Source organism: Magnolia sinica, chromosome 15, assembly GCF_029962835.1.
Source record: "Magnolia sinica isolate HGM2019 chromosome 15, MsV1, whole genome shotgun sequence".
Taxonomy (NCBI): Eukaryota; Viridiplantae; Streptophyta; class Magnoliopsida; order Magnoliales; family Magnoliaceae; genus Magnolia; species Magnolia sinica.
The window spans coordinates 72320321-72338498 of NC_080587.1; the positions used below are offsets into that span (position 1 = coordinate 72320321).

At 40.8% G+C, this 18178-nt stretch overlaps 1 protein-coding gene across 1 annotated transcript; it reads right to left on the reverse strand.

Annotated features, from left to right (window-relative positions):
• Nucleotides 1–10997: 10997 nt before the first annotated feature.
• On the reverse strand, nucleotides 10998–15430 carry LOC131226749 (glutathione transferase GST 23-like). Its single transcript, XM_058222445.1, has 2 exons — nucleotides 15090–15430; nucleotides 10998–11546 (listed from the first exon to the last, which is right to left on the reverse strand). The coding sequence occupies exons 1-2, from the start codon at nucleotides 15402–15404 to the stop codon at nucleotides 11193–11195; spliced, it is 669 nt and encodes a 222-aa protein (XP_058078428.1). The 5' UTR covers nucleotides 15405–15430; the 3' UTR covers nucleotides 10998–11192.
• Nucleotides 15431–18178: the final 2748 nt, after the last annotated feature.

The following is an 18178-nucleotide window of genomic DNA, read 5'->3' on the forward strand; positions in this document are numbered from 1 at the left end:
CATGGTATGGTCCACCTGATTAGTGGATCTGCCTCATTTTTGGGATAAATCCCTGAAATGGTCGGGAAAAACCGATGGACAACATGGATATACAATACATAGATCAAGGTGGGCCCCACAACAAGGGCTACATTGTCTTGAGTGAGTCACGGTCTCACCTAATCCGCTTCCCATTTGGTAGCCTGTCTTTGGCATGAATTATAAATTAAATTATAAATGCCATGGATTCGAAGCCTGTAATTGAAAATCATTGGAATTTGAAAATTATGTTAGCTACTCTAATTTGAATGCATTTAAATTTTGTAATATATTTGTGAAATTTTGAATTTAATTATGTAAATAAACTTTAATATATAAAATTAGTGATGAGCCAATTGAAATACATTCTTTAGAGAGAGAGAGAGAGAGAGAGAGAGTTTCAAGCCTCAGGTGGGTACAAACATAAGGATCCCAAGTGACACAACTCACCAAAGTTTTTTAAAAGTCTATTATATTGCCAACGTTTGGATAATTAAAATCATTTCTTTTGTGTGATTTTAGTGATGCGGTCGTATTTGGATTTCTTCTTATACCATCAGTGTGACATGTATATAATGGATTAATAGTTTAGCGACACCATTGTTACTCTCGTGACTTTCTCACCTTTAAAATTGAGCTAATAAAGGATAGTTTGGAACCTTGTATTTGAATGTGTTTGAGTGGATATGAGTGTTGATGGAACTACATTGGCTCGTTTAGTAATGTGTATTTGGAGGTGTGAGATTCGTCCATTAGCGAATCACCGATCCACCCACAACGGAAGATGGTGGAAAACTATTGGATCTTACCGGATGCGTCTTACGTCGGCGGAAAATGGATTTGCTTGCTTCACGGGCGAAGGATAAGTTTACCAAAAATTTTCCTTTCCGATTGGATTTCCACATAGCAAGCCATGTAGACCACCATGCATCTCCTAACTCTTTCTCACCTTTCTTTGTTTTATGGAGAAAGATGATAGCAGTTTGTATAACTGCGTTAAAGTGGCCTAGGAGTTACCATAACTAAATCCCCATTCAATTCCATCTTAAACATGGGTGGGGGGCCATTAAGACGTTACATCCATCATCTCCCAATCATACAAGTCAAGCACCAACCCAACTGTTGATTGTATCACAAGTGGCAAAAAGAAGTCTTCATACCATGAAATGCAGTGTGCGATCAGTGAAGTGCATAACCCAAGAGAGAAAGCAATTATACCAAGTTTTCATTTTAACTAGCATAATACATCTCATTTCTGCAAGACTAACCTGCCCCATACTTGTCTTGGTTATACTAGACTGGACATACACCAACCTCTCGACGATATTGTCAACTCGAGTGAATTTTGAGTATTTGCTCGCAACCATAAGTTCGAACGTGTTGAGGAACTCGTTGGCCGACCATGAATTCATCGTGCTCACATGCATAAACTCGTAAGGTGAAAAACTAGACAACCTTCCCGAAGCGCTCATACACATCCATCTTGGCCTAATTGCTTTCCCATACTCGCTCTGTTATACCTTTTTCTACATGGTCCTTGAAAAATGAGCTAGAGTAGTAGCATTAGGCCTCAACTTTAAGGCATAGTCCATAGTCCTAAAGGCACGAGGGTCACATATGTACTATTTTTCTCACGCGGAGGAGACACTCATATCAATTCTTCATCAGCTATTGGTATTTTCGGTCGTCTCTAACACATGTCATATGAATGCATGTTATGATGGATTTCCTAAAAGGAGTACGTCAACCTCCACATTGTACGAATCTTAACATGGCAGCCATCTGGATACCTTGTCTGAGCCACTCAACTCAGTTGCTCTCATAAGCACCTAGATAAAGTCTCGCATCTAGCTTATTTAGGCCGTATGACCCTAACGAGAATGGTCGTATTCAATAAAAAAATAGACCTCATTTCAAACCCAGTTAAGGCAATATGCAACTATGATCGATTGTAGATATATGACAATCACATATCTTATCTTGCTCCCCACAGGGCGATTGTCATGTAAGATATATAACCTTTGCCTAGTGATGTATCTCAATCCACGTCTCACACAAAAAGAACGTAGTGAATGTGTGTGCCCACAATGTGTCCATTCACAAACACAAATATAGAGAACCGCTAATATACACACGTGGGTCTAATATATAAATGAAAAGGTATCAAAGTGTTAATGTCACAAAATTGCATCAGACAAAAACTCCAAACTTTGAACATGAGTTTGAAAAGCGTCTCGGGCGATCGACTTAGTAAGCATATCAACAACCATCTCTTCAGTAGGTACATGTGCCAATACCACTTTCTTCTTCGCTACCATATCTCGAGTGCAATGATAGCGGATTTGTATGTGCTTTGATTTGCCACGATACTTAGGACCATTCACATAAAGCAACGACCGTTATGATATCCCAATACAATTTAATGGGGTCATCAGCATGCGGTACACATTTCAAATGCTAAAGCAACCTCATCAACCGTACAACTTCCTAAATGGCAAAGTGATCCGTAATATATTTCAACTCCATGGTAGAAAGTGCGATGCATGGTTGCTTTTTACTGCCTAAGAGATGCCCTCCACAAGTAAGAACACATATCCAGTAGTAGAGTTGCACTCATCCAAATCGCTACCCCAATCTGCATCATGGTATCCTCGTAGGCGAAGATTTGTTCCCTGTATCATAACATGTAATATGCTGTCCCATGCAAGTATTGGAATATTCTTTTAACATCCCTCCAATGAGCAAATATCGGGTTACTCTGATAGCAACTCACCAACCCTATTACAAAACAGATGTCCGATCAAGTACACATCATAGTGTACATTAGACTACCAACTATACTTACACACAGAATATGCGTCATATCAACTATTTTTGTGTCCGCCTTTGGGGCAAAGATTGAGACTAATTCTTACTCTTCTCGACAGGAGTGTCGATGAGTTTGCAACCTTACATCTAGAAGCACTCGAGCACTTTTTTAATGAAAAGTTCTCTTGAGAGATATCGAAAAGTCTTCTAAAGTGATCCTTGAATCTTAATCTCGAGCATAAACGATGTTTTGCCCATATCCTTCATTTCAAACTAAAGGACAACTATTTATGAGTGGCAACAATCATCTCATTGTCATTTTCAACTAACAAAATGTTGTCAACACATAGAAATAAGATTATAAAAGTATGCCCGGACAGCTTGATGTACACACGATAATCTTCCTCAATCATCGTAAACCTATACGAGGTGATGGCTCGATGAAATCTCATACACCACTATCTAGATGATTACTTCAGGCCATATATAGACTTCTTAATGCGGTAAACGTTATGCTCTTGTCCTTGGACCTTGAAGCCTATAGGTTGATCTATGTAGATCTCCTCATATATGTCACCATTGAGAAATGATGTCTTGATGTCCATTTGATAGAGTTCCAAATCTAAATGTGCAACAATAACCATAATGAGGCAGATCAAGGCGAGTCTCACCACTGAGGAGAGTGTCTCATCGCAATCTATGCCCTTAATCTATGTATAGCACTTGGCTATAAGTCGAGTTTCGAAGTTGTTTATCGCTCTACCTACCTTTCGCTTTACTTTTAGGACCCATTTGGCCCTAATAGTTTTATGTTCACACAGAATATCAACAACTATTTAGACTTCATTCTTCTCCATGAAGCGTATATCATCCTCTATAGTTGTTATCCACTCTTTTACAACAGGAGATGGCAATGCCTCATGAGATAAGCCAAGCTCATCGTCATCTAAGGAAGCACCCATGAATGATTGATCGTCAATCTCAAAATGACGATGGGATTTTGGTTCACGAGTACTCCTTCTTATTTTAGGCTCATGGTTTGAGTCAATCTCAACCTCTCATGGAACACTCCCACTAGGTAAAAAGATCCCTCCCATTGTCCTCGGTAAACGGTGGATCAGTTGGACCGACAGGTGGGTGATCAATATCTCCGCCCTCATTGAGCGACAAATGGGGTTAATTGAGATTGAACTAGAGTACGAGTCTATCATCTCAAAGAACTCATAAGTGTCTACGGAGGGTCTTGACATTTAGGTGTTTACAGATGTCATAGTGAGCTAGTTCTAAATAAACTGATTCACGTAGTACTTTTCTAAATGGTTTTCTTGTTGATTTTTCAATCAGACAATGTTCACATGTGGGGAGAACTATGTCTGCGAGCGGGTCTAAGAAGCCTTCTCTAGTGAGTCTACGCATTTTATCTTGACCCATGTAACCTAGTTTAGCATGCCAAATGTGTAGGTTAGTGTTAGTTGAAGTTTAAAAAAAAAAAAAAGTATGTGCATTATAATCATATGAATAATCAGAATAAAGCATAAATAAATTATCATTAATATAAAATGCAGGCATAATAAGAAGAATGAAGAATGATGTCCACCACATCGAAATGAAAAGTAAAGGAAAAACCAAGTCGAGCTAATGAAAGCACAAAAAACAAATTGTGCCCGACACTAGGTGCATAGACTGCGTCATGGAGTAGTAGCGTTCGACCCATCTGCAGGTGGAGTTGGAATGATCCAACTCCCAATGCATCATACTTGAGAAAAATCAGTTTACAGAAAAATCTATGTTTTTCTGTGTCTTATTTTTAACAGTCAAAATGGACTGCTATATATAAACTTATAAGAGTAAATCAAGATCCTAAATTAGATCCTAAATTACAGAAAAATAAAATAAAGATCTATCTAATTCCCTTGATTGAAGGGATTACAAATCTCCTAAATATATACATGAAATAATATCCCTTAAGATCTATCTAATTCCCTTGATTGAAGGGATTACAAATCTCATAAATATACACATGAAATAATATCCCTTAATTTAAGTTAACATAATCTTAACACTCCCCCTCAAGTTGGAGCATGTATATCCAGCATGTTCAACTTGATTATTAATTCTTTAAACACATTTCCTCTAAGAACCTTCGTAAAAACATTTGCCAGCTGCAAATGAGATAGAACAAATTTGGTGATAATCTGACCATCTTGTATCTTTTCTCTTACAACATGACAATCAAGTTCTATGTGTTTGGTGCGCTCATGATATATTGGATTTGCTGCTATGTGGAGAGCAGCTTGATTATCACATAGTAACATTGATGGTCCTATAGAAACTTGCATATCATTGAGCAAAAATTTGAGCCAAGTTAGCTCACAGGTTGCCGCTGCCATAGACCTGTACTCAGCTTCTGAGGATGATCTTGAAACTGTTTTCTGCTTCTTTGCTTTCCATGAAATCAATGAATTCCCTAAGAACACACAATAATCTGTAGTTGATCTTCTTGTCATAGAACAGCTTGCCCAATTAGCATCACAATAAGTCTTTAAGGCAAATGAATTGCTTGAGGAGAACAACAATCCTAAACCAGGACTGCCTTTCAAATATTTGATAATGCGAAGAGCAACATCCTAGTGAGGCTTTCTTAGAGCATGCATAAATTGACTTAAAATATTAACTGAGTATGTGATGTCTGGCCTTGTAATTGTGAGATAGATTAGTTGTCCAACTAATCTCCTGTAGCAAGCTGGATCATGTAGCAAATCACCTTGATAATCTGTGAGCTTCAGATTCATTTCCATGGAAAAGTTTGATGGTTGAGCACCCAAGTATCCAACATCTTCTATGATCTCTAAAGTATATTTTCGTTGAGAGATAACAATACCTGTTTTAGACCTTGCAACTTCCAATCCAAGAAAATACTTAAGGAGACCAAGATCTTTAATATGAAATTGTTGATGAAGAAATTGTTTGAGATTTAAGACTTTATATAGCAGTTGCATCATTTTCAGTTATTACTATGTCATCTACATAGAGAAGCACCATAGTTGTAGATGAGCCTTTAGTCTTCACGAACAAAGAATAATCTGAATGTGATTGAACAAAGCCAGCCTGTTTGATAGCATGCGAGAATTTTGTAAACCAATTTCGAGGGGCTTGTTTAAGCCCATAAAGAGACTTATGCAGTCGACATACTAGTTTCTCCCCCTGTCGACAAAGACCTGGTAGTGGAGTCATGTACACCTCTTCTTCTAAATCACCATGTAGGAAGGCATTGGTCACATCCATTTGATACAATGGCCAATGTCTAGCAGCAGCAACAACAAGAACACAATGAACAATGGTTAACTTGGCAACAGGAGCAAATGTTTCGGTGTAATCCAAGCCTTCTTGTTGAGAAAATTCTTTAGCGACTAATCGAGCTTTGTAGCGTTCAATTGTGCCATTGGAATTGTATTTGATACGATAAACTCATTTGCTGTCAATGGGGTGATGACCAACAGGCAAGGGAACCAAGGACCATGTCTTTTGGGTAGTGAGAGCATTAAGTTCACGTTACATTGCCTCTTGCCATTTGGGATCTAAGATAGCCTGAGCATATGAGGTGGGTTCTAGGACACTCGAAATGGTATTAACAAAGTGTTTATGAGTAGAAGACATAGAATCATATAAAAGATAGGTACTTAAAGGATACCGAGTACCTGACTTAGTCAAAGATGCCTGTTTTGAAGTTGCAGTTGATGGCGTTGTACTAACTTGTCTACAATGAAAATCTTGAAGGAGGGTGGATGGCTGTCTACACGTTCACTTCTGCGAAGAGGAGGTGCAGCAGGAGATATAGAGGAAGAAGGAGAAGAAGGAGTGATCTCGGATGATGAAGAAATAGGAGGAATTGCAAGTGGAGGTGAATCAGTAATATATTCAGATATCTTAGGTTGGGAAACAATGTTTTCTGGTGAGGTTTTTGGAGCAAGAAAAGGAAAAAATGATTCATGAAAAATGACATCACGGCTTGAAAAAAATTGTTGAGTGTTGAGATCATATAAGCGATGGGTTTTTTGGCCTATAGGATAACCGACAAAGATGCATTTTCTAGCGCGAGAGTCAAATTTGTGAAATGGTTGCAAATTGGTTGCATAACAAAGACATCCAAAAACTCTCAAGTGAGAGTAGATAGATGGTTTGTTATACAACATTTCATATGAGGATTTATGTCGCAGAACAGGGGTAGGAAGACAATTAATAAGATAAGCAGCGGTAAGTAAACTCTCCCTCGCAAGGGAAGATTAACATCAATTCTTAAGGCTCTGCTAACGTTTAAAAGATGTCGATGTTTTTGTTCAACTACACCATTTTGTTGAGGTGTAGATGGGCAAGAGCTTTGAAATAAAATGCCAAGGTTGGAAAAATAAGATTTCATTGAGATGAATTCTGAGCCATTATCACTTCGAATGCATTTAACTTGGCAATTAAACTGAGTGTTGACAAAAGAGATGAAGGTTTTTAATAATCCTTACATTTCAGATTTGAATTTCATTAAGAATATCCATGTGAATCGAGTATAATCATCAACAATGGTTAAAAAATAATGTGCCCCTATATGAGTTGCAGTACGAAAAGGTCCCCAAATATCACAATGAATAAGATCAAATGGATGTAAAGTTTGAATAGAATTTGAAGAAAATGGTAGCTGCGTTTGCTTAGCCAAATGGCAAGTTTCACAAGAATGTCTAGAATCAAATACAAATGAGGGAATAACATGACTCAAAAATTGTGAAGGTGCCTTGGAGGGATGTCCTAACCGCTTGTGCCATGGAAGGTTTATAGTAGAATCAACATGATAAGAAGTTGGTATAGACTTCACTGGAGGAACAAAGTAGTACAAGCCATTAAGCTGCTTTCCCAATCTAATCATTTTCTTCGAAGTTAGGTCCTACAATATACAAAAAGTGGGAAAGAAGTGAATTGAACAATTCATGGCAGTTGTGAGTTGACTTACTGATAGTAAATTGACATGAAAAGATGGTGCACATAGAATGTTTTTAACATGCATATGATCTGAGAGTTGTGTGGAGCTAATGCCAGTTATCTTAGAATATGCACCATTGGGCAAGGTTACTTGAGAAGATAAAGGAGAGGCATTAGATATTGAAGATGCTATGTGATTTGTTGCACCACTATTAATCCAATAATTCAAGGATGTCTTTTGGACACTAAAGGATAAGCAAAAAGGGGCAGAGATACCTGTATAGTTTGCTCTGGCAGAATTTTTACCATTACGGAAAAAGGCTTTTATTTGGGCAAGCTCTTCAGAGGTGAATTGAGGGGTCTGCTTTATTAGTATCTTGATTGAGTCCTGATGCATCTCGGCACTGGTTTGATGTGCAGCATGTTTTCTGCTTCGATTTGGTGGCTGGACATCTTTGCCATGGAGCTTGTGACCAATTGGGAATCCATTCAAGTAGTAGCAACGATCCACAGTGTGAGTTGTGCCCTCACAATAAGAACATAACAGAGATTTCCTGGTGCCATGTGACTTGGAATGAGAGGATGACCACTATCTATGTTGTCGTTGAGCATCAGACTGTGATTCCCTAGAGTTGTCATAGGTTTTGATACTCATAGCATGAATGAGATCAATACCCTTGGCCTCAGTAAGTCCTCGCTGCCTTTCTTCTTCACATAGAAGTGAATATGCCTTTTTGACAGTTGGTAGAGGGTGCATTAACATGATTTGTCCTCGCATAGTAGAGTATGTCTCATTCAATCCCATAAGGAATTGTCCCAGCCGAATCCTTTCTTCCTTTTCTTTTAGATCTTTTTGTCCTCCACAAGTACACGTGATTGAAGGACTACAGGTAGTTAGCTCATCCCACAACATTTTCATCTTTGTATAGTAAGAAAAAATTGATTCTTGATTTTGTTTCAATTCAACAATAGATTGTTGAGTTTGATAATGATGAGAAAAATCACCTTGAGAGAATCGTTCTTGAAGATCTGTCCAGATCTCTGAAGGCGTTTCAGCATAGAGTACGCTGTTTGTAAGCTCCTAACTTAGAGAGTTAAATATTCAAGAAAGCATCATATCGTTGCAGCGCTACCATAAAGAGTATTTTGTATCTTTTTCATCTGGGGTGGAAATTGTTCATTTGATGAACCTCAGTTTGTTTTTAACACTGAGACTTACCAGCATAGATCTCTTCTACATAGCATAATTGGTCCCATCTACGACTTTTGGAACAAGAATCATGCCAAGATGATCAGAAGGATGGAGAAAAAAAGGATCTGCAGAATCAATCGCAGACGCAGACATGGTGTGATCAGAGTAGGCGGAAATGATTTACAGAGGCAACAAGATTATTGGCGCTCTGATACCATGAGAAAAATCAGTTTACAGAAAAATCTATGTTTTTCTCTGTCTTATTTTTAACAGTCAAAATGGACTGCTATATATAAATTTACAAGAGCAAATCAAGATACTAAATTAGATCCTAAATTAAAGAAAAATAAAATAAAGATCTATCTAATTCCCTTGATTAAAGGGATTATAAATCTCCTAAATATATACATGAAATAATATCCTTTAAGATCTATCTAATTCCCTTGATTGAAGGGATTACAAATCTCATAAATATGCACGTGAAATAATATCCCTTAATTTAAGTTAACATAATCTTAACAATACTTGTTGCCATCTAGTTTCCCACCCTCGTTAAGGTCGGCAACAATAATTTTGGATAACATTATCACTGTATACAAATATGATTCATAGTATTATATTTAGGGCCTGTTTGATTTCAAGGGATTTGGGAAATACCCTTGCAAAAGTTCATTATTACCTTTTCCCTTGTTTGGATTTTCAAATGCAATTCTGCCTCAAAAATTGGTCCGAAAAAGTTGACTTGCATTTGTGGACCCCACTGTGATGTGTATGACATATCCACACCGTCCATCTATTTTATCAGAAGATTTTAGGGCTTAAGTCTAAAATTAATAAGGGATAAACACAAATATTAGCTTCAGCCAAAACATCTAAGTGCCACAAAATTTTTATACAGCAAACGTGGGGTGGATCTGCCTCATTTTTGAGTTCATGGCCTAAATGAAGCCGACGTACAGGATGAACGGTGTTGATACATCATGCACATCACAGTGGGCCCTATATTCTTTTCACAGCCATCCTCGATTTTAACGCCAAAAGGTTATGCCGTCAACATCAGCGCACAGGAAACGAAAGGCAATTCCCTGGTAAGTAATTATTACTTATTTCCTGGGTAATTTCCATTTACTTCACAAATCAAACGGGCCCTTAAGAGCAAAGCACCACACATTCGTGGCCCACAATAATGATGTCACTTTCATCCGTCGTACAGTATTATATTGAAAGATAGGACAAAGCATGCAATCATCTCCTCGTATGGCTATTGGATTAAAGTTGTACATCCTGGATTAATGTGCCCTTGACAATGACTGATCACCAAATAAGCACTGCACCATGCCTTATGGTATTGCACCATCTTTCCCGTCAACACGACTTACCTTTTGGTATTGTACCATCTTTCCCATCAACATGCCTCATCTTTTAGGAAACCAGCACCATTAAAACAATAAGGAGAAGAATGGATATTGAAATTCTCTAAAACCATGCAAATCGATTTGGTCCACCTAAGCTTTGGATCTGCCCCATTTTTGGGTTCATGCCCTAAAATTAGCCAGCATAACGGATGGATGGTGTGATAAGCCACGTACATCACAGTGGACCCCACATTTATTTGGTACCTGTCCTCCATTTTAACATTCAAAAAGCAGATGTCAACAAAAGCAACATTTGATTTACCACCAGCTTACAGTGCCAAACACCCTAGTGGCCAGCACATGCAGGCCCCATGGCAATACAATCCAGACCATTGGCTAGGATCATCTTATTCACCTGATTTATGGGCCATAGCTCGTAAATAGAACGGCCCACCAAATGTTGCAACCGGTCCATTTACCCTCTGATTGTTTTAATGAACGTATCTCAGCAGCTACTAACTAATTTCATTGTTTTAAGGCTCCCCAGATCCATAGAATGTCCCTCCAGATTGGACGGTCTAGATCACTCGATTCAATCATGTGGGCCTACTCTGGCCGCTGGGCCGCCTAGAACTCAATCAGTATATTCATTTTGAGACTGCAACACAACCACTATTATTCAAAAACCATTCAACCAAGATAAAGATCAAGTCATTGTGGAAAGTGGGCCCCACTTTGAAACTGACATAGAAATGTGATAGTGTGGCCCACTCCACATCATCATCAGCAACTCCATCATGATAACATCCATCCATAGTAAACTACCACTAATGGGCATGGGCCCACACCAAACCTCACTCGGAAGCGGCGCTAAGTTGCCTGAAGCTCTTGAAAAATGGGACCAACTGATCGTAAGGTGGTAATGTGTCCTTGATCACAGGGTGGGCCGCGAAGTTCTCCATCCACGCATGAAATGTAGCGAATTTATGTGTGTCCACCACCTTAATGCAAGCGGCTTCTTCCATCGCGCCCAGCCAGTGTGCGGCCCACCCCATGGCAAGGTCCACAAAGCCGATCGTCTCCCCTCCAAAGAACTTCTTCCCCTTCAGCTCTTGTTCAAGGATTTTCAAGGCCTCCTCCATCGATTCAATCGCCTTCGCTTGATCGTCGCCGTCCGACATGTAAGCGGTCCACATGGAATTCATGCACTGGGCCAATGCACATGGGATTCATTAGATCTTGTATATAAATGGGAATGGGTTGGATGGGCTGGTGGGGCCCACTTGTTTATTATATGGGCCGGGGCCTCGTTTTTCATGGGCTGGGTTTGTAACAAGGACCATAACAAAAACATGTCGGGCGATCAGCTCCGATATACCTATAAGAAAGCACTTAATACCAAAGCTAGGGCTATTAGTGGGCCACGTTCATATCCGACGGACGAGGTCTGTCTATGACCGGCACGATTTTAAATCCTAAGCATGAGCCAGGCCTGGCCCATGAAGGGCCCAACTAAATAGGCCAACAACCCGTTTTTGTGCAAGATCTTAGCCATTCATTAGGTGTGACCACTATGCATCAGACATGACAAAAATGTCCTTGAGGATTTTTAATGGGCCAGGCAATTGGGTGGGACCCTGGCCCAACATGGTTAATAAATGGGTTCAAGTTAGCCTGGGCCCAGCCATCAGGTCTCATATTCCAGCACAAGCATGGCCCAAAGAAGGTGAGCCAGATGGGCTGCCAGGCCCATTTACATTACGAAAAAAAATCTTAGGCTGTCTTAGTGGGCCTGAAAATCAGGTCCGTTGAGCATACATAGCAGCACGAGCTCGGATCCACAAACACTTGCTTAGGTGGTACACATGAATGTATGGTCTGATGATCGGATCCGCCCATCATCATTGGATGGTCCAATGTCAAAAAATTGCAATGGACGGTCCACGATTGGTGGACCTGACCATGGTCTTATTCAATAAAAGGGTAACAGAGGGAAAGATCAACCGTCTAGATTCAGCTATAGAAGTGGGTTCGTTTTGGAACATGGCAGATCCACCGTGCACAGGATGGGTGTACGGTGAGATCAGTGATCAGATTATCAGAACCATCTGTTTAAAGGTGTGCAAGATGGACGGTGGGATCAGTTTTTCTATTTATGTCCACCTTGCATGCCCTTAATAAGAAAGATATGATCATCCATGACAGTCCACAGTGGGCCCACCCTATCAATCGCAACGTACTAAAGTAAGTGGGCCCATCCATGACAGTCCCTGCGATCCTGATCTCTGTGGGGCCCATCGTGATGTCTGTGTTACATCCACTCGGTCTATCAGTTTTGCCAACTCATCTGGGGATATAAGACCAAAAACCTGGAAAATTCAAAACTCAAGTGGGCCACACCACATGAAACCACAGGAATGAAACATCCACCGTTGAAACCTTCTTGGGGCCCACAAAACTTATGAATCGGGCCGATATTTGTGTTTTCCCTCCATCTCGGTTGGAATCACCCTATTAACGGGTTCGGGTTCGGGTTCGATGGCATATAAACGTCACAGGGCTACGTACGAAGGTTTCGACGGTGGATGTTTCATCTCCACCGTTTCCTGTGATGAGGCCCACTTGGATTTTACATCTCCTTCCGTTTTGGGTTGATTTCCTAACATGAGCTTGCCGGACTGATCGACGGAGTGGATGTCACACAGACATCCCGGTGGGCCCCACAGAACTTATCTTCACAGGGACTCCCTGGGACCCCGGTCACAGGTGATTGTTGTCCGGACACTGGCTGTTTTCTATATTTTATTGCGAATGGAATGATCACAAATCCTGTGGGGCCCACCATGATGTTTGTGATCCATCCAAACCGTCCATACCCATGTAAGGCCCAGAAAGCAAAAACCATCAAAATACAACGGGGAGAGATGGAAAAAGAGTTCCACCACAAAAACTTCCGGATTGCATGTGGGCCCAACTAGCTCGGTATCTGCCAGCCAATCCATCCATCAGATCCGCGCCAGCATGATGAGAGAGGAGGCCTCAAACAAGAGGACTTCAAACGGTGGGCCCCACCAAAGTCGAAGGTGCACGAGTTGCCCGTGCCCCTCGCGGCTACCATTAGTTTCCGTAGGCAGATGTAGAGGCGGGCGTAGAGTCTGATCATACTGGATTGGTACGACTCAACTCGAGAGGATTTTGCAATAACCTTATTCGAACTCGATCCTATCCGGGACTGAGTTCAATAGGGTTAACTTGATCTGATTTGAATCCATGTTGGCCTGACTTGAATTGAGTCCGACTTGATTTGGGAAACTGAAATGAGTCGGAGCAAGTTGAGTATAGGGAGAGAGAAGGAGAGAAAGAATGAGACGTGGGAGACGGGAAGAGAAAGAAGGACAGAAATGAGGAGAGAAGGAAGGAGAGGAGGGAAATCGGGAGAGAAAGAGGGAGAGAAAGGATGAAAGATGGGTGGGTGTGGTGCCTACTTCGAGTAAAGAAAGAGGGATTAGGGTTCGTTTGAATTTCGGATTGAATCGGTTCGAATTGACCATGATCCAAACTCAATCCGATGTACAATCGGATCTGAGTGATCCTAGTCGATCTACACTGATCCAGGCCTTCAGTTCAGTTCGAATTGGGTCGGATCCACCCAATCGAGTCGGATTCTACCCGGCTGAAGTTATGTGGACCCCACCGCTATGTCCACGTGGCATCCACTCCGTCCATCAGTTTCGACGGCTCATGTCAAGTACATCAGTTCAAAAAAAGAGCCCGATCCAAAGTGGGACCCACCGGACGAAACAGTGCAGACTTAGACCGGTGGGTCCATACAAGTTTTGGATAAGTTTAACATTCGGCGGCATATAAACATCCAAATCGGATTAGGTCAGACCCGACGTATCGATTCGGAACACATCGGGAAGCTTTCGAGTAAATCCCTTCTTTGGTTTCGAGCCGGGAGCACGGATTGGGTGATGCCCATGATGTGGGGCCCACCTTGATGTTTGTGAGAAATCTACCCCATCCATCCGTTTTATGAGATCATTTTAAACATGAGACCAAAACGAGGCGGATCAAAAAACTCAAATGGGCCACACGAGAATAAACAGTGGATTCAATGAACACCGTTGAAACATACGCATGGCCACAAAAGATTTGTATCAGGATAATTATTATTATTATTTTTTTCACTTCATCCCAGCGGGAATTACCTTATAAACGGTTTGGATGGTATATAAAAATCAAGATGGAGCCCAGGAAGGTTTCAACGGTAGCCATTTCTTTCCCCAATTTTCCGTCTTGCGAGGCCCTCATGAGATTTTGATCCACTCATTTTTGGTCACATGTCCTCAAATGATCTCGCGAAACGGATGGACGGGGTGGATTTCTCACAAACGTCACAGTGGGCCCCATCTAGCATCCCAGCGCAAGTACTTCAGGAAATCCGCGTCCAGCTCCAGCAACTTTTCAACGGTAGGCCTTTCCATCCCCACTCTTTCCTCTTAAGTGGCCCACTCGAGTTTTGGGTCTAACTCATTTCCGACCTTATGTCCTAACATCAGCTGCCGAAACTGATGGACGGCGTGGATTTCTCACACGCAAGGTCGCTTCTCATTTTCCTCCTTTTCTCTGCCGGAATAGTACCAAAATGTACAATTCCATCACCAAAAGCAGAGAAAAGTGGCCCGCGTGTAGAAAAAAGGACTTAAATATCAATTCTAAGAAAAAAGAAAAAATAAATAAATCCTGACCTTCTCTTCAGCGAACTTAGCCCAGAATCGAGCCATGGCCCTCTCGTAAGGGTCCGCAGGCAAGATCGGATTATCACGCCACGTGTCATCTATATATTCGACGATCACGAGAGATTCAACGATCGGATTGCCATTATGAACGAGGACGGGAACCTTCTTGTGGACAGGATTGTATTTGAGGAGCAAAGGACTTTTATTGGTCAGATCTTCCTCCACGTATTCGAATCCGATCCCCTTGAGTTTGAGTGCCCAAACGACCCTCCGAACGAACGGACTGAACCACACCCCAAGCAGCTTCACGTCTTCCCCAGCCATGCTTCCACTCCAAAGTGCCTCCGCTTGGGCCGTTCTTATATAGAGTCTTTGAGAGGTTTTATTAAATCCACACGTGTGTAGGATCTACAAGCTGGCACGTGTGTGAGATCCGAGCTTTCCATCAGGTGAGATACACTGTTTAAAACGTATTGCATAAAAATCGGGCCATCACACGTCTCAGGTGGGCCACGGAAAAATGAATGGCTATTTTAAAAAATCTTAGCCGTTAATTTAATTTCTGCTTTGTGGGCCGCCTGAGGAAGGAAATTCTCTGATATTTTAGGAAGAATATCTAGGAATTATTTCGAACATTTTGGAAAGATCAGATCTGAGCAGACGTGTTTTGTATTTACACGTGCGACCGCGGGTGGATGAGCCGATAAGGTACGGCCCCTTCCTCATCGAACATGGTGCGTCCCTGACTGTGGGCCCACCTTGAAGGTATATATCGTATATCCACTCCGTCAATACGTTTTATCAGATGATTTTAGTTTATAATACGAAAAATTAACCATATGCAATACTAAGATGCATCGAAAGATGGGAATTTGTGATGATTGAGCTCCCACCATTAAAAAAATACCTAGAGACTACTGTAAATTTTATTTTCCATCCAACCTGTTGATAAGGTCACAAGGAACTGTGTAAAGGTAAAAATAAATATTATCAGTCTCGATCCAAAAATTTGGTGGCCCATAAACAGTTATAATGGTAAATCTACACTGTTTCCTTTGGTGTGATTCACCCAAGAATTTTATCTCCTAAATATTTGTAAAAATATATAATATAATATTATAAAATGAATGGACGGCATGGATATAATATAAATATATCAGGTTAGGCCCCATGATTAGGGCCGGCTAGGGCTTTACCAAATCCGCTCCGGAATTAGCAGGCCTCTAGTTTTGGTCTAGACCAAACGCGCGCTTCGATCACTGCCCATTTACAAGCGGACACAGGTGCGATTTGGAACACTTGTGAGATATCTGATATTTCCATCTGTTGGGCAACACGGTTTAGATCTTTAAAACCCAGACGTTTTCACTTCTCATATGATCGACTGTGTGCGAGGCGAATGGATGGCTGGAAGCAATTTATTTGATCCATCTGTTTATGTTTTAAAACTTTAAACAAAATAGTAGAAGATCTGAATTATTTTTCCCACCTAATGGATGAATCTGATATTTCACAAGATTTTATTCTCACACGTATGCTTGCGTGGAGATGGGTAGTCCTTTACGCGCGTGTGGGCTTTAAGAAATAAGATGCTTCACGCGTCGGCTATTGCCTATTGGCAAGCAGACCGTGTTGACCGTTTTAATTGGGGTGTTTTCATACTCCAGCTGCATATTACACTTGATACACAGGCACTTAGAAATGGCACACATTGTGTATATTAGTATAAAGAAAACCGTCTAAATTGTGTAAGTAATTGAATATAAAAATAAAATTTATTTATAAATCATAACCCTTGATTCATATACTTATGTTTATGAAATTAGAAGGTTAGATTTATTTTTTTTAAATGTCCAAAAATCTAACTGTTGGATAACCAAATAAAATTAATTTTTTCTTCATAATAATCCAAATTCTTTTTCAAATAATTTGGACGGTTTATCTTCAATAATTGTATAACACGTATGCAATTTTTATTTAATTTCTAACTGCCTGTAAATGACAGTCTGCCAGAGTATCAAAGTATTGTCTCCGCCTGACGCGGATTGCGTCCTACCCCGCACGTCCCTGGCCACGAACGGCAGTTCTGTGGCTGGGCCACCGTGATGAATCCGTTTATCCACGCTGTCCATCACTTCTCTTCGATCATTTCAAGATATGTACATAAAAATGAGATAGATCCAATGCTCAAGTGGACCACACCAAATAATAAGCTTGGGTTGCATTAAATACACGAAGCATTAAATGCAAGATCATCTTTGGTGTGGTCCACTTGAGTGATGGATCTGCCTTATTTTTATAAAAATAATTTTAAATTATCTGAGAGAAGGGATGGACGGCGTGGATAAACAGATACAATATGGTGGGCCCGCCCACAGAACTGCCTGCTCTTGTCTAGAGACAGGCGGGGTAGGACACAATTGCGTCCGTCTCCGCCGCCACTACGATCTGGAGCCCACATTGATGGTCCGTTGGTTTGAACCGTCTGTATTCTCGTTACTACCATGAATACGCTGTTTTCATGTAATCACACGTCAGTGATGATCCAAACTTATTTACTGATATCAATGGTCAAAATCACTTGTTCAGATCAATGGACTTGGAAACGGATTGAGTCCTACCCCGCCCGTCTCCAGCTGCATGGATCTTATCCACACCGTCCATCCATTTTTTGTATCATTTTACGTACAAACCTAAAACTTAGCAGATCCAAAGCTCAAGTGGACCACACCACAGGAAGCAGCGGTGATAGTGATTCTCACCGTTGAAACTTTTCTAGAGCCCACCGTGTTGTTTATTTACTATCCAACCTATTCATAAAGTTACATAGATATGGATGAAGAGAAAACACAAATATCAGCTCCATACAAAACTTCTGTGGCCCCCAAGAAGTTTTCAACTGTAGGAGTTTAACCCCATTGTGTAGTATACTTAAGCCTTGGATCTGGCTCATTTTTGGATTTGTAACCTAAAATGATACGAAAAAAAAAAGAATGGACGGTGTGGATAAGACCCATACATCACGGTGGCTTCTCAAAGATCCTGCTCGTTCCCAGCTGGAAACGAGCGGGGGTAGGACGCATCGGACTGGTCTGCAT